Source organism: Microchirus variegatus, assembly GCF_963457635.1.
Source record: "Microchirus variegatus genome assembly, chromosome: 9".
In the NCBI taxonomy this organism is placed as follows: domain Eukaryota; kingdom Metazoa; phylum Chordata; class Actinopteri; order Pleuronectiformes; family Soleidae; genus Microchirus; species Microchirus variegatus.
Window position 1 is genome coordinate 30,093,916 of NC_139810.1, and position 21,326 is coordinate 30,115,241.

The window sequence follows — 21,326 nt, forward strand, 5'->3', positions numbered from 1 at the left end:
ATCTGAAAGCTTATTTATGCCGACCCCTTTTACTTTATTAAAATGACATAAGCTTGTGTCAGTACTAGTTTAAACATGTTTCTGTCATCTCAATTTTCCGTAGTATACTGCCTGGTTTAATCCTTGAAACAGCATAAAATAAGTGGACTATAAAATAAAACACGATAAAAACAAATGAGACGAGCAAAAAAAATACAATAAAACCCTGTGTTAAAATTAAATGAAAGGCTCTCGTACAAAGATGTTTTGGAAATCTAAAAGGATATTAAAAGTATCCACAAAATATAAAAGTACACACTCCTGATAACCACAGGAGGTTTAATTAAGCAGTGATTTTTGATAAAGCCTCTTTTCCCAGATTGTGAATTCACTTTAAACCCTGTATATTCTGTCATTTATAATAATACGTTTATTTGTATTTGTGTAGCGCCTTTAAAAACAACAGTTTACAAAGTGCTTTTACATTACATAACAATACATACAGATATTGTATAAATAAAACAAATATTAAATTGATTTACGGTGCTAACAAAGAAAGAGAAATTAGATAAAAGGATAAAAAGATTTTTTTTTTTTTAAATGATAAAAAGATAGCATCACATAAAGGCCAGTCTATAAAAATAGGTTTTAAGAAGTGATTTAAAAGAAGACACTGATTCAGCAAGCCTTATCTTATCTATCTGCAATCATTTATGTCTATAGTTTCTGATCTTTACATGTAACCTGCCACAGGCTTACACCACCAGAAGATTCCTTTTTTAAAAGTGAGCCGACAGTGGACACGGTTGACCCCCACCATCTGAAGCACCATGCTGCCTCCTGTGTCACAGCCCCACCCCCCGAGCGACAGCCTATACTTGATCTAGTCTGAAAGACAGTAGCAGCTATTAAAGCTCTGAGGGCCAAGGACACTGGTCACAAAAAGAAAAAACACCTCTCCAAATCAGTTACAGTGGAGAGGGGAGGGAGCTCTTTTAAAAATATATAACCATTAAGTTGTTCTTATCACAATGCATTGCTTGAAAAGTCTGAGGCCGGCTAACGTGGGAATCTTGCAGCTGTTTAAAAATGCAGGGATCTCTGCCCGACTTGGAGCTGACAACATTGTCTTGTCCAGGACACAGCAACCTGTTCCTCTCCCCTGCTGGATGGCAGCATCCCCCAACACCCACAGAGCCTTTCATCAGCAGAAGGGCCCTGATGTGGACCAAGGACACGCCAAGTAGGTCACACTAGGCAGTAAATGAATAAATCAACATTAATTAAGCCAAAGTTTGTTTTCATTAGTGGCCTTTTCATAATTCCTCAACAACAGGATTTGTAATGCAAGATGTATTTAATAACTAGCCAAACATGATGTTTCCTTTTCATTATTCTCTGTTATTCTTTTTTAATGACAAGAATATTTTTGTTTTTCAACTTGTATTTGCACAAAATATCACCAAACTTAAGTTTAAAGGTGCCTAGCTCTTCAGTTAAGAAGAAACTTTGTATTAACACATCATTGTATCATCAGCATAGAGGCAAACGTATGTAAGTGCTACAGAAATCTTAATGTCCACTATATATCTCTATGATTGTAATTTAATATGTATTTTTAAATACTATTATTATTAAATTATTCTTAATAGCTCCTCAATTGAAATGAAACTATGTATAGGCACAGTATTGTATCATCAGCATAGAGGGTAAAGTATAAAGAACTGGTGTAAAAAATTAACTGCAGATACACCAGTATTTTTAGTGTTACAGAAAACTCTCTATGTACACTATATATCTCTATGATTGTAATTTAATATGTATTATTAAATACTATTATTATTAAATTCTGCTTAATAGCTCCTCAATTAAGAAGAAAATGTGTATAGGTACAGTATTGCATCGTCAGCATAGAGGAAAACATATATCTCTATGATTGCAGTTTGATATGTATTAGAGAGTATTTATTTGTCAGAAGTGGATCGATAGCTGGATATTTGCCGGCGTTTGCTCCGCTCACCTTGTTGAGTTGTTGACACAATGCACAATGACGCACTACTCGTGCTTCTGACTAGAACCAGCCCACTTCTAAAGCTCACTGTGTGTGTGTGTGTGTGTGTGTGTGTGTGTGTGTGTGTGTGTGTGTGTGTGTGTGTGTGTGTGTGTGCGTGTGTGCGCGTGTGTGCGTGTGTGCGTGTGTGTGTGTGTGTGTGTGTGTGTGTGTGTGTGTGTGTGTGTGTGTGTGTGTGTGTGCGCGTGTGTGCGTGTGTGTGTGCGCGCGTGTGTGCGCGCGTGTGTGTGTGCGCGTGTGTGCGCGCGTGTGTGTGTGTGCGTGTGTGTGTGCTGTTTCTGTTTACCTCTTCACAGAGGCAGACTAATGTCCAGCATGGAGGACATGCTTTTCTACACCATCACTGACGGCAAAGAAACGATCCCCCTCTCGCAGTTTATTTCTGTGAGTCGACAACACTTTCACCCTGTTCTCCGTCTGTCAGACAATCAGAAAACACACAACTTGCACTCCCCCCGTACCCATGTTTCCAAAAGAGTCTTCAGGGTATGAACAGACACACAAACAGTCTGTTTTTTTTTGTTGTTTTTTTGCGTGTGCACTCTGTCAACTACCAGGCTGCTGCTAAATACTGCACCCTCATTTAGCTTCGTGCGGTGCAACCTTTCAAATAGGCTCGTAAAAAAAAAACGTGGACATGGACATCTGGAGACCTCTGTGTCTATGGCAACTGATTTTTTTTTTTTTTTTCAGAGAAGCACTCATTTACAGAAGAGATATGTGTCAACACAGGTGGCTTGTTGTTGCATCACGCATGGCTAGATGTGTTTGGAGAGGTGACGAGTCAGGGACAGGGACGGTGAATGTGTTGTTTTCAAATGTTGTTTTCAGACGGTAAACTGTTACAAGTCAGTAAACAGACAATTAAGTGGCATGAAGTGTAAATTAATACATTTATTAACACATTGGGTAAAAGTTACAGGGGCCGATTGAACGGGAAATGTGTTAAAAGTTTTGTGAAGAAGTTAGCGCTTGTTTAGCATGCTAACTGGTGCTGGCGTCTGCTAGAGAAGCTAATACAGCTGGATAGCTACGAGTTTCAGTTTCAGTACTGTTAAAGGTGCATTATGTAATAAATGATAAAATCCTCCTTATATGTCACAGAGACTCAGGAATAATGTTCATATAACAAACTGAACTCACCAACAACAACAGTACAGACAAAATATTTGCATTAAAAAATATATTTTGCAGACTATAAATCATGTTTATGTTTTGAAATCATGTTTTGGCATGTGGCGCCACCTACGGCCATTTACCAATCATTGCAGTAAGTAGAGTCTCAGCTGCCGAGCAACCACGGGTTGCCAGTTACGTCAGAAAATGAAACCTTAAAGACCTCTGTATTTTGAATTTGAGTGTAGTAACCGTTTTTGGCCACATTCTTACATATGGCACCTTTAATTGATTTATGGTGCTTGCAAAGAAAGTGCAATGAGATAAAAGGTTAAAAAAAATAAAATTATAAAAAGCCAGCCATTTTATTAGGTACACCTTTTCAAGTGCTTATATACCCAAATATCTAATTAGCCGATAGTATGGCTATAACTTAATACATTTAGGCATCTAGACATGGTCAAGATGACCTGATGAAGTTAAAACTGAGCATCAGAGGGAGAAAGAAAAGCCATTTTTTAAGTGACTTTCAATGTGGCATGAGTATTGGAGACGGACAGACTCGAAAGGCAACAGGAACTGAAATAACCACGCATTACGATCAAGGTTTACAGAAGATCATCTCTGAATGAATGATAACACATCAAAACGTGAAGCGGCTGAAGAGCACACCAGGTGTCAGTCCTGCTATTGAGGGTTACCTAATAAAGTGGCCATCAACGGATTATTTCAGTCTCTTCATGACTGTATTAAATCATACTTACTTATAATTAGAGCTGCAACTAACGATTATTTTCTCGATGAATCGCTTGGTCCATAAAATGTCAGAAAATGTTTTTAAAAATAACGTTGATCAGTGTTTGTCAAACCTGGAAATAATGATGTTCTCGTCTTGTTTTGTCCACAAACCAAAATGATTCAATTTTTAATGATTCTTTGTTATGTGGAGCAAAGAAACAAAGAAAATATTGACATCCAAGAAGCTAAAACAATCAGAAATCTTTAATCATGAAAAAAAGCTTCAAACCGATTAATTGATGATCAAAATAGTTGACGATTAATTTAGTAATCGATGAATAATCGATGAATTGTTTCAGCTCTACTTATAATTACATTTAAACATACACATCCAGACAGTAATATCCAGAGATTCATGCCTGTGTGTTTGTAGTTGAACAAAACTGAACTCAAAACACACTCGGCTGAAGAATAAGCTCCCGGAGTAACCATTTCCTCGCCTGCTGCTAAGAATCGCTCGCGTACGCTGAAGCGACTCTGGTCAGGTCGCTCGTGCACATGTCTTACCCCAAAAATAGATGCACGTGGTTCATGCAGTCACTGTCAGTGTGTCGTGTGACTAGTGAGAGAGCTATTCCACTGATTTGCCCTGTGGGCACTGCTGAGCCTTCCAAGTCCCATAACTATATATTTCATCTGCACTTAATACCCTGCAAATTGACATTACATGCACTCTAGCTGTGAATGACTCATGACGCCTGTGACAGAGCCTTTCATTTATAACGTCCCCACTTCTTCCCTTGTGTATTAATTAGCTCAAAAAGAGCCATTAACCGTTAACTCTCCTCCACAGGCTTTGAGAAAAATAGGCCTGTTGACGTCTGACCCTCGGCTGCGGGACTGTGTCCGTCAGATGAGAGAATACTCGCGTGACACTTTCGGTCCACTCGTGATGGACATGAAGCTCTTCAGAAGGTGAGAAAAGTTGTTTTTTTCTTAAATAAACACTGGGTGTTTGTCACTGCTGTTCAATGATACACTACCGTTCAAAAGTTTGGGGTCACCTATACAATTTTTGCTGTGTTTTCCATTAAAAGTCACTTTTTATTCATCAAAACAGTTGCAAAATTAATAGAAAATATAGTCAAGACATTGACAAGATTAGAAATAATGATTTTAATTACAAATAATCATTTTGCCCTTTCGTCAAAGAACCAGCAAAACTGTTTTCAGCTGTGCTAACATCATTGCACAAGGGTTTTATAATCATCCAATAGCCTGCTAACGCCATTAGCATTAAATTAAAACGGCCTCTATACACCTATGTACATATTCCATTAAAAACCAGACGTTTGCATCTAGAATAGTAGTTTACCACATTAACAATGTACAGTGTACAAGAACGGTTACTACATTCAAATTCAAAATACTGAGGTCTTTTAGGTTTCGTTTTCTGACGTAACTGGCAACCCGTGGTTGCTCGGCAGCTGAGACTCAACTGACTGCAATGATTGGTAGACGGCGGTAGGTGGCGCCACATGCCAAAACATGATTTCAAAACATAAACATGATTTGCAGTCTGCAAAAGATTTTTTTGAATGCAAATATTTTGTCTGTATTGTTGTTGTTGGTGAGTTCAGTTTGTTATATGAACATTATTCCTGAGTCTCTGTGACATATTAGGAGGATTTTGTGGCCAGTTGCTTTAGATTTATTACATAATGCACCTTTAATGTTATATTCATTGAAAAAAAGTGTTTTTCCTTCAAAAATAAGGACATTTCTAAGTGACTCCAAACTTTTGAACGGTAGTGTAGCTTTTCAGAACTGTTCCTGAAAAAGAAAAAAAACTTGCAAGACATTAATCTAATGTTGAGACAGACGGAGGCAACAGCAATGTTGCGCTAGTAAAGCACAAACGCCTGCAGTGAAAACATAAAGAAACGCTGCATGAAAAGTCGCAGAAGTGAATTCTACTGCTCAAAAAAACAGTTTGATGGGATAAAATGTTCTTGTTCCTGCTCGCTCCTGCACTGCTGCTGTATACACACAAATGCTCCCTCAGTCAGGTCTGATAGTACTGCTTGACAGAGTCGGCCAACAAGCAGAGGCCAATCAACAACGACAAAATCACTAACCGTTACACATTACAGCATCAACTTAAAACTTAATTTTAAATATATGAAACAGTTCATTAAAGAAAATGTGACCAATTCTTTAGTGGTTATGAGGTGAACTAAGTTCGTCACTATTTGAGTCCCAGAGACTGACGGAGACGAGAGCTTTATGACTGACAGCTGCTCACATGCACACATGGCAGCAGCAGCAGCAGCAGCCGCTGCAGTCGACGCTGTGGGAAAAAGCGAGCAGGCTCTGCTGCTTTTAACCATTATTCTGGATTAGATCCAATCTGTGGCCACAGACTCAACAGATCTGTGAGCTCTGCTGTACAAGAACTGCTGTTTAGTTCATGTTCTAACACTTTCAAAGTCCCCTTTAACTTGTCTGACTATCTTTGACAGATTTAATTTGGTCACATTTGGACTTCTTTTGACTTGTTTCCTGACACTCGTGAGTTAATCCATTCCTTGGAAACACTCAAGAGCTCACTATAAATACACAACTAAAAGAGCGCTATCTTCTTCTTTTTTATACACATAAATAATGCAAACTCTGACCACTCTCCTCTTCTTCTTCTTCTTCTTCTTCTTCTTCTCCTCGTCATGTCTGAAAAACGTTGCTCGAGCTCTGCCTTGGATCAGTGAAAAGTGTAGGCCAGATATTTAGTTTCAGTTGTGACGGAGTCTTCATTTTATTTTTCCTTGAGCGCGCACACACACACACACACACACACACACACACACAGCGGCTGCTGATCAATTACAGCAGTGTGAATCTCTCACAACTCGTACAATCTGCTGATATAAGCAGGAGTGTTCATTTACCTTTGTTTTTTTAAGTTCCTGATGATGGTGGTGGTCACTTTAAACCAGGTGTGATGAAAAAATGATGCAAGGCTTTGAAAGAGCTGCACTTTGCAGTTCATGCAAAGAGTCTTTGGCGACTCGAGTCTTTTCAGGTGTTGAAGCAAAGGGAAATAGTTCAGTGAAATTGTTAATTAAAAACGTTTATTTTAATCAATGCAGCATGTGAAGCAAATGCAGTGTCTCCACTTTACACATTATGTGACAAAATAGTGGTTAAAAACATGAACTTTCTTTATCGAGACCTTTTCATTGTGATGACATGTTTGGCCATTTTCACCCAGAATAAAACAGAGTATAATATCTTCGAATGTTGACTTCAAATCTAGGAAACACGTGCTCTCTAAGCAAGGTTATTATAGTGTTGGTATTTTCATTAGTTTTTATTTTTATTTAGTTTTCTTTCTGTTTAGTTTTAGTTAATTCAACAAATGATTTTGTTTTGTTTTAATTTAGTTTTTATTTTGAGGAATCGACTAGTTTCAGTTAAGTTTTAGTCTTAGTCTTTCAGGTATGAAGAGAAAGTCTTGTAGACGCTGAAAAGAATGAAAGAATGTGTGACACCAAATATGGATGATCAAATCCTTTAATTGTTGTTTTCGTTAGTGTTTGTGATCAGGAACAAGTGATTACATTTTGGGGCGTGATCCGTAGACGCTAACACTGTTTTTATCGCTATTTTGTGGGAGGCTGAGCTGCCTTGGCGGAGGTCTGCGCTCTCCGAGTGCTTTTCTAGTTTCATTTATTAACCTTTAACAACTTCGAATGGTCTGTATTCCAGAAGGAAGTTGTGGAAAAAACGAAGCTGAATTTTCTACAATTCAGTTTCGTTTTTTGTTAGTTTTGCTTTGCTTTATTGTAGTTTTGATTTTGATTTTAGTGAAGTAAATTATTTTCTCAATGCTAGTTTTACTTTCAGACTTAATAACCCTGTCTCTAAGTTAGTACATATACTACAAACATGTTTTGTCATCAGCTTTAAGAGTCCTTCAAATCTTGAGACAGGGCTCATTGCCCCGAAGATCACTGCACTTCCTATTTTTAACCTGTGTGACACACACACACACACACAGAGTACATAGCCACGTGTGGTGCCTGAATGTTTGGTGTCAGATTTCTGTGGGGTCGCGTTGACTTGTTTTATTTAAGACCAAAATATGTAAATTAGCCAAACCTTTGCATATAACTCTTATTGGAATTCTAGTTCAGTCTCTATCATGTAGCAATATAACCATTATAAGTGTTTGCATGAGTATATCAACACTGACTAAACAAAAGACTCATCTAATAAATTCCACCACAGATTTGGTCTCCAATTTCTTAAGAAGATTTATTTATTTTTTTTAAATTCACTGACTGTCCACGGTGTTTTATCTCTCATCTCGGCCGTCTTTGCGTTTCCTCTTGTAGGTTCGTGGCCAACAACATCTTACTACTCACTAAAGCGTTCCAGAAGAAGTTCATCATCCCAAACTTTGAGGAGTTTACGCAGCAGATTGACAGGATGTACAACGACGCACAAAAGCAGGAGGAAGGACAAGTAAGTCGCACACGTGCCGAGTCTGTTTTGATGAATTGTTTGGTCCAGAAAATGTCAGAAAATCTTAAAAAACGTTGATTTTGATGATGATTCAGTTTGAATTATTTCTTTGCTAAGTGGAGCAAAGAAACGAATAAAATATTCACATTTAAAGGTGCCATATGTAAGAATGTGGCCAAAAACAGTTACTACATTCAAATTCAAAATACTGAGGTCTTTTAGGTTTCGTTTTCCGACTTTACTGTCAACCCGTGGTTGCTCGGCAGCTGAGACTCTACTGACTGCAATGATTGGTAGACGGCGGTAGGTGGCGCCACATGCCAAAACATGATTTCAAAACATAAATATGATTTGCAGTCTGCAAAATATTTTTTTTAATGCAAATATTTTGTCTGTACTGTTGTTGTTGGTGAGTTCAGTTTGTTATATGAACATTATTCCTGAGTCTCTGTCACATATTAGGAGGATTTTATCATTTATTACATAATGCACCTTTAAGAAGCTAAAACAATCATAAATCTTGTTTTAACAATATGACGAATAAAGGACTTCTTATCTTAAAATGAATGAATTTGTCACACACATGCACGTCTGTTTCCAGGTAGCTGATTACATTCCTCAGCTGGCGAAGTTCAGCCCTGATCTCTGGGGAGTCTCTCTGTGCACAATCGACGGACAGAGGTACAGTGTTTTATTCTCTATGCTCGGTCTTTGAACGGCACGATAGAAATATGAACAAGATTGTGTTTTTATCACCTGAAAGAATATTACCAGTTGTATCACAAGCCAGTGCAAAGACTTTTGCTTTTATTACTTGTCGATTTCGAGTATTTCAACGCTGCTCCTTCCTCCCAAACCCAGCGTAGTGTATGTAAACTGTAGTTATTACAAAAACGTTGCTGCACGTATATGTCAATGAAGACGAGAAAGAGAGCACACATAACAACAGATTGATTATAACCCTCCACTGTTTGGTAGTAACCTTTGAACAAAGACCCAGTGTGAGGCATCATTTTCTTACTATGGCTGTCGTCTGTGAAACAGCCATTCTGAAGAGTGTTTTTTGAAAGCAAGACTCCAGATCCAGATAAGTCTGGATTTTCCATCTATCCATCTTTCCCTTTTATTTATATACGTGTGGGTATTTTACATCACTTTATTTGATCTTGTTCAATCCCTATTTCATTTACTTTCTAAACGTACACTACTGTTCAAAAGTTTGGGCTCACCTATACAATTTTTTTGTGTTTTCCATTAAAAGTCAAACTTTTATTCATCAAAAGAGTTGCAAAATGAATAGAAAATATATTCAAGACATTGACAAGATTAGAAATAATGATTTTTATTCAAAATAATAATTTTGCCCTTTCGTTAAAGAACCAGCAAAACTGTTTTCAGCTGTGCTAACATAATTGCACAAGGGTTTTCTAATCATCAATAGTCTTCTAACATGATTAGCAAACACAATGTACCATTAGAACAGTGGAAATGTGCCTCTATACACCTATGTACATATTCCATTAAAAACCAGACGTTTGCAGCTAGAATAGTCGTTTACCACATTAACAATGTATAGAGTGTATTTATGATTTAATTTAATGTTATATTCATTGAAAAAAAAGTGATTTTCCTTCAAAAATAAGGAAATTTCTAAGTGACCCCAAACTTTTGAACAGTAGTGTATAGCAGTGTGTGAATGTTTTTTATATGAAACATGCTTCATTCATTGATTCTGTATGTCCTCCTGCGGTGTAGACACTCGGTGGGGGACACCAAGGTTCCCTTCTGTCTGCAGTCCTGCGTGAAGCCTCTGGAATACGCCATCGCTGTGCACGAGCTCGGAAGTGAGGACGTCCACCACTTTGTGGGCAAAGAACCCAGTGGATTCAGGTTCAACAAGCTGTCACTAAACGAGGATGGTGAGCGACTGCTGTGCTAGTAACATGCTATTGAGAAATCCTGGAAACTCTTTGTTCTCAATGTGTCATTTTCTGAAAGTTGGTGATAAAATCAAAGTAGCGCAAGTCGGCCAAAAGCCATCAAAAGTTGCCAAAATGGACACGGTGTTCTATTTAATCACCTCACCTTTGTAACCAGGTGCTGTAACGCACTGCCCTCTGAAGCAACAATGAGCTGCATCTGTTCACCCTATTAGCTGGTGTTAGTTGACTTTTCCCAGATTAAATCCCTCTAATCTCAGAAGTTTATTGCTAACGGCAAAGACGTGTTGTCATTTCTTGTTGCAGATAAACCTCACAACCCGATGGTGAACGCTGGAGCGATCGTCATCAGCTCTTTGATTAAGGTAACAATCTCGCAGCTTGTCAGCGCCCGACTGCATTGATATGATAAATGCTTGTTTAACACTGATGTCTCTATTTTACAATACACACACACACACACACACAATACATCACACAGCTCATTGTCATTAATCAGGGTATGGGAGCAAAACAAAGAGTGCCAGACACACTACCTCAGGAGGTAGACTGTTTTATTTAGACCCTCATCAGTTATTACTCTTACACTGCAGCATCTCCCTTGACTTAATTACAGTGAGGTTAACAATCAGACCTTTAAAAGTTATGATAAAAAGCAAGAAACTAAACAGTGGAGTTGCACAATGTGGTCAAACAAATTAATTTTGCACTTATTTTGACAGGTATTTTAACTATGATCTGAGGTTTTGCATCAAAATGTTCTGTTTAATAATAATTCCCAAATAAACAACAATGTTGTCTGAACAGTTTACTCACGAGACACTGTAAAATGTAACTATTGACTTAAGTTGAAATCCAGCTTAACCCAGTTAGTGTGACAATGTTCAAAATATCATGAACTATCTTTTTTAAGTGTGTGTGTCACCATTTCTATCAACATAAATTAAATTAATAGTGGCTTGACTACATTATGTAATGATTAATGTTGTAGTGATAATTGTGCAACACATAAAATACTGGTATTTAAAGGTGCCATATGTAAGAATGTGGCCAAAAACGGTTACTACATTCAAATTCAAAATACCGAGGTCTTTTAGGACGTAACTGGCAACCCATGGTTGCTCGGCAGCTGAGACTCTACTGACTGCAATGATTGGTAGACGGCGGTAGGTGGCGCCACATGCCAAAACATGATTTCAAAACATAAACATGATTTACAGTCTGCAAAATATTTTTTTAATACAAATATTTTGTCTGTACTGTTGTTGTTGGTGAGTTCAGTTTGTTATATGAACATTATTCCTGAGTCTCTGTGACATATTAGGAGGATTTTATGGCCAGTTGCTTTAGATTTATTACATAATGCACCTTTGCAACAGTACTGAAACTGAAACTCGTAGCTATCCAGCTGAATTAGCTTTGCTAGCAGACACCAGCACCAGTTAGCATGCTAAACAAGCGCTAACTTCTTCACAAAACACAACTTCTAACACATTTCCTGTTCAATCAGCCCTTGTAACGTTTACCCAATGTGTTAATAAATGTATTCATTCGCACTTCATGCCACTTAATTGTCTGTTTACTGACTTCTAACAGTTTACCGTCTGAAAACAACATTTAAAAACATTATTGACCCGTGGCTCCAAACACTTAAAACAGAGACTTGCATTCTAAGTTTTAAGTAACACAATGAGGCCAGTTTATGTGATATTTAACAGAAACAGTCATTGTGAAATGTGGCTCTGCCACTATTTGCCCTTTCTGTGTAAACAGGCCTGAATCGATGATAAAGTTTGAGTGCTATAAAAACGCGCCAGACGAGGCTGTAAGCATCCAGCTGAAAAGTTGTGTCAACACTATCGACTGTGTTCAAACCCAGTGACAATCTGTAGATGTTAATTAAAGCTTGAAACGGTTGCTGATGTTGACAAAACAACCTTTAGATCTAATGCATTTTCAAAAATCTTGGTTTTTTTTGGGGGGGATGAGCAAATACTCATGAGGAGTGACATCAGCCTCAGCTATAATCTTATCACTCACTCACTGATGACCACAGCAGTTGGACTATGGTCATCAGCATGTAACTGACCAGCCATCAGACTTATCTGTGAGCTTTGGTCTTATCATAACACTTTATTTGTTTTTTTTTAGATGAGGGAGGGGCGTTTTTTTTTTTTGTTGTTGTTTTTACCATATATGGCCTTCTACGTGTTTCCTCTGTGAGTTTTTCTGAACTCAGCTTGGCAGACGAGATACTCCGGCGTCTCTTAGGTCAAGTTTAGCCGGGAGGGAAGGATGGTGTGTTTGGGCCTGACAACAGGGGCGTGTGTGAACCTCTGGCCAATTACAGCCCTCGGAATGGAAGGTGTGTGTGTGTGTGAGTGTGTGTGTGTGTGAGTGTGTGTGTGTGAGCCTCCATACAACCTTTATTTATACTCAAGAAATCACTGAGAGGGTGACCCTCATTATCAAGTAAAAGACACAGAGAGGCAAAGGGGCAAAGGCGCAGCTTGTCAACAGGCAAGGCGGGAAACTGCTTGGGCCCCGAGCCTATAGGGGGCCCCCGACACTCGGAGCCTGAGGGCTGTTTTTACTGAAATGTGCAGTGAGCAGCCGCCTCCCCGTCCCCCTTAAACAACAATGGGCGATTTGCAATGACATCTCAGTAGTAAACCTCCCTAAAGAGGCCCCACCTCACTTTAACCTGTGTGAAGTTATCGTTCTCCAAGTTGGAAAATGAAGAGGATTATAGTGTAATGTATATATTTACATTTGCATTATGCAGTTTATATATGTTTTTTCAGTTATTTACAGTATTTTATTGTTCTTTACAGTGTAATGCATATCCCCCTGGGTATTTTTGCTGTGGGCCCCTACAGACTCTAGAATCGCCTCTGCAAAGGGGCAATAATAACATAGACATAGGGCAACATTAACTTGACTTCCTGCAGTTTTCAGTAACATTCAGGTCGACAAATCATGAGAAATTACCTGGAAAGACACAAAATGGACCTTTTCCATCCATGAGGTTAATCCTCAGTTCAGTGCTTTATTTTTTTTATTTTTATTTTTTTTAAACCATCTTCACGCTTCATAGTCAGGAGTGATAAAATATGAATGTGAGTCCCACCGCCCGTCCCTGTTTGGTAACAGCTTGGGGCTGTGACACCGTTACAGTTTCTGTGAAATTCAAGCACAGTCATAAACGGTGCAGCGAGCACAGGGGGCGCCGTATGCACGAAATGTCACCGAGTGAGACGCATCGTGCCTTAACACTTCACCGCTAATGATGGGTCAAAGTACTCAAACACTGCCATCTGTACGGACTCAACGTCTAGTTCACACTCGTACAACTGACATAGGGGAAGAAATACTCTATAATACTTCATGAGAATAATCAGAATAATCCTTTCTTCCTCCTTTGTTGACAGCCAGATTCAAATAAAGCCGGGAGATTCGACCATGTAAGTAAACGCTTTTCATTTACACAACCTACATTTACTCAAGTTACTGTATTAAATACTTTTTTTTGTGTATTTTGTATTTTTTAAGTACAATTTAAAATCAGGATTTTGTATTTTACTTGAGTATGTATTGACTCAAGTATTGTTACTTAGTTACTTTATAAATCCTATCCGTTACTGAGAAAAAATAAAAATTCAGCACAATGAAGACCTACAGGGGAAAATATAGACCAGAACCAGACGATTGATGATGTGATTATCACCAGCACTGGAGCGTGAACATAGAGGGCGTGGCCAAAAGTGACGTAATATCCAGTGTCCCGTCGGGCGCTTGAGCTCCAAAATAGTTTTGGATTTCTGACCTTGTCATATTTCTACTACCCTCACACCCCACGCAAAGTAACTAAGTAACTTTTACTTAAAGTACATTTCAAATGAACTACTTTTTACTTCTACTTGAGTACATTTTCAGATGACTACTTTACTTCAACTTGAGTAATATTTCATCAAAGTATTGGTACTTTTACTTGAGTACAATATTTGAGTACTTTTTCCACCTCTGGATATCAATAAATAAATAAATGTGATGTTATTGTAGGTGATGGAGTTCTTGAAAAGCATGGCTGGTACAGAGTACGTGGGCTTCAGCAATGCTACGTGAGTGATCCATTTGTTGACTCTGTCTCTCTCTCAGTGGATCTTCACCATTGACTTTGATGATATTCTGTGAATTAGTTTCTTCTTTTTCTGTGTTTCTTTTCAGCATGCAAATGTAAAAAAGCCTGTTCATGTTACGTTACATCAATACCGGTGTGTAGGGATGTGTTTGTGTACCAGCACGTCTGTCATTGACTTGTGAAGTTTCATGTTGTCGTTAAGTATCTCTCACCTCGCCCTTCCTTTCTAACCGTCCATTAAAAAACTCAAAAGATGTTTACTTCATCGATTGCGGGCGTCTGTTGAGCTGAGTCGACTACTGAGATAAATATGAAAGGCTCATTCGGGGATAATGAAAAACAGCAGTGCATTAAATCGGGTGATTATACACCATCAGAAAGTATGATTATTTCATTTTCAATTTCTTCCAAATAGAAAACAATAATTTGACCTAATTTCACACACTGGACCTTTAATACTGATTTGTGTTCTCGGAGAGGATTGAGAGAGTATTATAGGAGCGCAGTCATGAAGAGACTTGTTTGTGTTTAGTTTATACCTTTGCTCTCTTTTGTTCATGCACTAATTGCACAGTTAAAAAAAAAAAAAAAAAAGCCTCACAAGTGTGCCATGATTCTGAAAATGAAGCCTCCTTGCGAGTACTGCAGTGTTTTCACTTCACTCGTTTTGTTCTGCTAGTTTCCAGTCGGAGAGGGAAACCGGCGATCGGAATTATGCAATCGGTTATTACCTCAAAGAGAAAAAGGTGAGGATATAAAATCTCTCCGTAATATAAACTCTCATTAATCAGGCTTTCAGAAATACCCGCTGGGCTCACGTAACACAGCCCTGTGTCTGATTGTAAGCTCTTGTCCTTGCAGTGCTTCCCTGACAATGTGGACATGATTGCAGCCCTTGATTTCTACTTTCAGGTGAGACAGTCTTGTGCTCGTAACAAGCCGGCTATTCCCAGATTAAACACACAGATTGAGCAAACTAGATGTAACGGTAATTACTGAGCTTTTATGCAAAGTAGACACAGCATCCAGCTGCACTCAGTCACATGCCTCTGCTGGTGTCAATGCCCCCCTGGAAACATTACAGGGACAGAACTCTATGATCAGAAGCTGCATTTATAATATTTGTTTCACCGGCATGAATACACATCCATTTGAATAGATGCTTTTTAACCTTTTGTTGCTTAAAGTAGACATATTATATCCTATTTCTCCAAGTGAACCTAGTTCCCTGGTGTCCTAATGAACATGTCTGTGACATGATTTGGTCAAAATACCTTAAGGATGAAGCACCACAGCAGTTCAATCACCCAGAATGCTCGGTTTTGAGTGTCTGTCTCTTTAAATGCAAATGAGACACAGGAAACTACGTCAGCATCACTGAGGCTAACGGCAGCTAACAGCAGTTAGCATTTGGAAAAGCCATAATTTTCTGACTCTAGCCGGCACATCATAGCCGTCATATATAAAATGTAAATCCTCTGAGGCTGGAAGTTTGTGTAGAACTCTGTGCTGCACTGTGGAGTCAACAATAGAACACTTCGCCGACTTCCGGATACTATTGCCCTCGTTTGCACTCTCGCGTTTTTTAGGGACAAAGTGGAGCTCAGTGAGACAACAATTCCAGGAATGTCTCATTGTGACGTAGCAATGAGTGTGTAAGTCAATATTGCGTGTTTTATCTCCTGTATTTAGACTGAGGAGGACCACAAAAACATGACTGTCATCTTTTTCCACAATTTGCCTACTCATAGGGCCTCCAGAGTACCAAATATAAGTATTAACATGATTAAAAAGTTGATTTTGCTCTAATATATTGCACGTGAACATCTGCGGATCATTCAAAGTCTTAACATGTGTTTCGCGAAGTCTTCGAATCGATTCACAAACATCATCAGCATCTTTTTCCCCCTAATATGACTCTGAAAATCTGCAAAAAGGATAAAACATTTTTTTACCAAAACAAAACAGAAACCCACTGACCCGTATTTATGATTTATCTGCAGCTCTGCGACTTGGCATTGTCTGCTGCGCCACACTGTTTTTATGAACTGACATCAAATTTCAAGCTTGCAGCCCTGCTTTACAACAGATGCAGAATATGTTAATGGAAGCGGCTAAAATTAAAGAGCACTTAAAAAGGAAACCCCCGTTCTAATCATCAGCCGGACCCTCCCTTTGCTCTTAAAACAGCCTCAGTTCTTTGTGCCCCCTGACAAAGATTTGTCAGCGCCACGTTCACGACCTTCGCTTCCTGACATGATGTATTCTCACGGTGGAAGCAGCCATTAACAGATTGTAAATTTCGGGCCATAAAGGGATGCACATGGTCAGCAACAATACTCAGAGAGGCAGTGATATTCAATCCCTGATTGATTTCTATTCAGCAGACGTGAGGAAAACAAAAAGAAAATCCACACACCATCACATCAGTCCCACAATCCTCCACTGTCGCTGCAATATCTCAGGAGATAAGCACTTTCATATAAAGAAAGAAAAAAAAGCTTGAATCAGCTTTGTCTGACAACGAAAGGTCGCAGTCACTGAGATGTTGTTTACTTTTCCATTACAGCTGTGCTCGATTGAGGTCACCTGCGAGTCGGGAAGTGTCATGGCTGCCACTCTCGCCAACGGCGGCATCTGTCCGATCACGGGAGAGCGCGTGCTGAGCGCCGAAGCGGTTCGGAACACCTTGAGCCTCATGCATTCCTGCGGCATGTACGACTTCTCCGGGCAGTTTGCTTTCCACGTGAGTCCCGGAGGAGATCAAGCGTCTTTTAAAAATCATTGTTGAAGTCATCCATGTTGTTATAAAGAGACATTTGAACTGCACCCTTCAGGAAGGTGATTCACACTCCGGTGATCCACAGAAAATGTGTGCAAGAAATATATTGCACCAAATGCAATTCAATTACACATCCATCCACCTTCTACTGCTTTACCCTCCACATGAGGGTGTGCCAATCTCAGCTGACATAGGGCGATAGGCGGGGTTCACCCTGCACTGATCGCCAGTCCATCATAGAGACACACAACCACCCACTCTGTGTGTCCAATTTAACTATTCCCCATATTGCATGTTTTTGGTCTGTGAGAGGAAACCCAATCCCGTGTTTTCTTGCTGGAAAGGCAAGAGTGCTTACCGCTACACCAACAGTGTGGCCCACAATTCAATTATTAAACTAGAACATTCCGCTGCAAAATGTTGATCATGTCTGCTTCTTGCTGCCGATTTTTTGAGGCAAAGTGTTCAGGGAAGTTCCACTTCCTGTTGGGAGGTCATCTTTGTTAGACATGTTCTGTACAGGTCTCTGGTCTCACATATCAAGTTTCAGGTCTCTACATTAAATATGACAACACTGTGAGGTTTTTCTGCGTTTTTTTGTCACCATGGTTACTCGAAGTGCTTAGAAAAGTCGTAGAACACGATTAACCATCAAACCGCACGTTTTGATATAAGATGTGTGGAGGTTTTCTCAAAAGTGTGGGAGGAGTTACGCGCCAAACTTGGGTGGGAAGAGGAAGCAGCGGAATTTAGTTTTTTGTGTTTATTTATGGAATCAAAATCATTTTTCTCCATTGTGGTCAATAACATTTAACGTGACCTCTTGTCCAGGTGGGCTTGCCTGCTAAATCTGGAGTTTCAGGTGCTGTCGTGCTGGTCGTCCCCAATGTCATGGGTATGATGTGTTGGTCTCCGCCCTTAGATCGCCTTGGCAACAGTGTTCGTGGAATTCACTTCTGTCAGGTTGGTATTGCGGTCATCGATGCTTAGTGTTTGACTGTATCTTCATATGTTTCAACTATTTATCGCTGCGCTTACTTTTAGGAGCTGGTGTCGCACTTCAATTTCCACAATTACGACAACCTCAGACACTTCACGAAGAAACACGACCCCAGAAGGAAATCGGACGATGATCCAGTGAGTGCAGCGTCACAAATGCAGATTCTCTAATTACAATCCTCCTTTTTTTTTTAAATAATTACGACATAAAAAGTTTCAGAAACTGTCCTCTTTGAAGCATTAATCTTTATATTTGATTCTGGCAGAACAAGGACGTGGTGAAGCTGATGTTTGCGGCGTACAGTGGTGACATCTCTGCTCTCAGGAGGTAAGTGCAATATTATTTATATCAAGGACCAGAGCATAGGATTTAGTGACATCTTGTGGTGAGGTTATCGATCACCAGGGGAAATTAAAGGGCTCATATATTTAAATATTAAGTTTCTTCATGACCCAAACATCGTCAAAAAGAGTCCTGCATTTGTGTTTTTCTCTCTGCTGCTCGCCCTGGTTTTAAGATGTCAGGTTTTAAATGTTTTAAAATGCAGTGTCAGGTTGTTGATCATGTTGACAGACTAAAGTGTAAGGATGTTTTTTTTCTCTAATTGTTGATTTTAAATTGAATATACGACCAATATGTTTGTAGAAGTGTATAATCCCTTTAAAATAGCCTTATTAACCTCAATAAATAAACTTGTAGGCAAGGATCTTGCTTTACGAAGGACGCCATCTTGTGCCATCGTTGTTTCTATAGCGACCCAAACAGCCAGAGCATGCGTTTCATGTTGCGAGAGAGAAAAACAGAAGAACGGCCATCCTGGTATGTGAAGTCCATCGTGGTTCCCCCCTCTCTTCATCAATCATCTCCCTCATTCTCACACTGGACCTTTAACCTTTATTATATTTGCATGTTTTGGTGACAGAAAGTTTAACATAGTAGGAGTTGTGGTTTCTGTGCAGCAGGAAAACATTTTTGTTTTCATCCTGTGCTTCAAGATGTTGTTCTCAGCAGTGTCTTCATGCTAAGATGATCTAATTATTCTGTAGCTTCATCATTTACAGATATATTAACCTGGCGTCCATTGTCTAAAGTTATGTTATTTAACAACTTAAAACTACATGGTTTGTGTCACTCAGCAAACTTCCTGTTTGCCATCACTTGAGTTAACGTGTCTGTGTTGATCTCCTCTGTTTTTCCCTCCAGATTTGCACTTTCATCCATGAACATGGAGCAGAGAGACTACGACTCACGCACAGTTCTCCACATCGCTGCAGCTGAAGGTGACTCTTCCTCGTGTTTTCGTTACTCTTGAATAATCTCGTTTTAGATACACGACCGTTCAAAAGTTTGGGGTCACTTAGAAATGTCCTTATTTTTGAAGGAAAAGCACTTTTTCTTTTCAATGAATATAACATTAAATGAATCAGAAATACACTCTATACATTGTTAATGTGTTAAACGACTATTCTAGCTGCAAACGTCTGGTTTTTAATGGAATATGTACATAGGTGTATACACAGTGTATTCAGTCAAGAACGTGCGGTTTGGAAACACGATCGTCCTTCATTTTTCTCTTACAGGTCATGTGGAAACTGTAATTTTCCTGACTGAAATATGCAAAGTGAATCCCTACATGAAAGACAGGTAGGGATTTAAAAATAGAAAGTGGTTATCGAATACGGGATGGGATTTCTATCTTTAAATGAATCCATCCATCTTCATGTCTTCCTGTCAGATGGGGGAACTCACCTGTGGACGACGCTGTACAGTTTGGCCACGACGCCGTCGTCTCAGTCCTGCAAGAATACCAGAGCAAGTTCACTGAGAAAGACTTGTCGAGTGACACAGAGGAGCAGAAGAGTACGCTGGACACTCTGAAGAGTATTGTTTAAACTACAAGGAACCTTAAAAGGGTTTGTAATGCAGTCATTTTTCATATTTTTTTTATTTGCACCTCTACGAAGGATACGGGACGTTAGAGAAAAGTGATGAGTTTGTCGTCTTTGTGCATTTTTTGCAGATATATAATAAGCATTATGTGAACGTGCAATATGTGTAGATAGAGAAATATGTTTTTTGATTTTGCTTGGCGCAAAATTATGCACCGATTTTGGCTTCAACAAAAATGTAAATAACACTTTTTTTTTTGCTTATGTTTTTATATTTAATAACTAGTTTTGCTTTTGTTATTCTAACCGACCTATATAAATACATGCGTACATACAAACACATTGTTAATTTACCCGCTAAGCAGTTAGTGAATAAATAATTCCTCAAACAGGAGGAGATTCAGATGAATTTGTGCCTCAGTACATTCTTAAAAATAAGGGTTCCAAAAGGGTCCTACTACAAGGGCTGAGGTTCTACCTGGAACCATTTGCTTCTGAAAAACCCTTTCCCAAAGAAAGGGTTTTTCAAGGGTTTTTCAAGGGTTCTTGGTAACACTAATGGTTCCAGTAAGAAACATTTTGATCCAGAGAACCCTTTAAAACCCCTTTCCTGAAGAAAGGGTATTTAAAAGGGTTCTTGATGGAACCCTCCAAAAGGGTTCCAGGTTCTCCTATGAGGAAAAGTCGAAGAACCTTATATGGTTCTACTTAGCGCTTTTATTTCTAAGAGTGTAATGATAGTTTGAGGTTTACTGTACATAGGCCTGTTGTTTCTTTCTGTTCACACACATTGTTCCTGCTTTTTAAATGTTACTGTGTCACAGAAACACCCTCATGTCTCAGTTCACAGGGGAAAACATGCACTTAGGTTATTTTAGCGCAAAACTATAGCAATTACTTTACAATTTCTCAAATACATACAACATACTCAAATAATCTCAGATTAATGACTTCTAATCATTCATTAGAACTGTCACTGTAAATATGTATCGTGCTGCTGTAAATAAAAGAGGAGTGAGAGTATTTTCAGTGATTTGTTTTATAAAACAATATTCAGTACAGTATGAACATGAGGCTGGGAAAAAGGGTTTGTACAGACCTAAGTTTTGTGACTGAAATGTGATAACGTGATGAAGTTTAAAAAAA

At 38.9% G+C, this 21,326-nt stretch overlaps 1 protein-coding gene across 1 annotated transcript; it reads left to right on the top strand.

The window, feature by feature from the left end:
- Positions 1-899: 899 nt before the first annotated feature.
- On the top strand, positions 900-21,203 carry LOC310931545 (glutaminase kidney isoform, mitochondrial-like). Its single transcript, XM_083894722.1, has 18 exons — positions 900-1,222; positions 2,347-2,434; positions 4,758-4,879; positions 8,299-8,428; positions 9,030-9,109; positions 10,184-10,347; positions 10,675-10,733; positions 13,800-13,832; positions 14,431-14,489; positions 15,189-15,255; positions 15,371-15,421; positions 17,079-17,255; positions 18,123-18,254; positions 18,336-18,428; positions 18,557-18,618; positions 19,495-19,571; positions 19,872-19,935; positions 20,027-21,203. Exons 1-18 carry the CDS (start codon positions 1,011-1,013, stop codon positions 20,181-20,183), a joined length of 1,827 nt encoding a protein of 608 aa, XP_083750848.1. The 5' UTR covers positions 900-1,010; the 3' UTR covers positions 20,184-21,203.
- Positions 21,204-21,326: the final 123 nt, after the last annotated feature.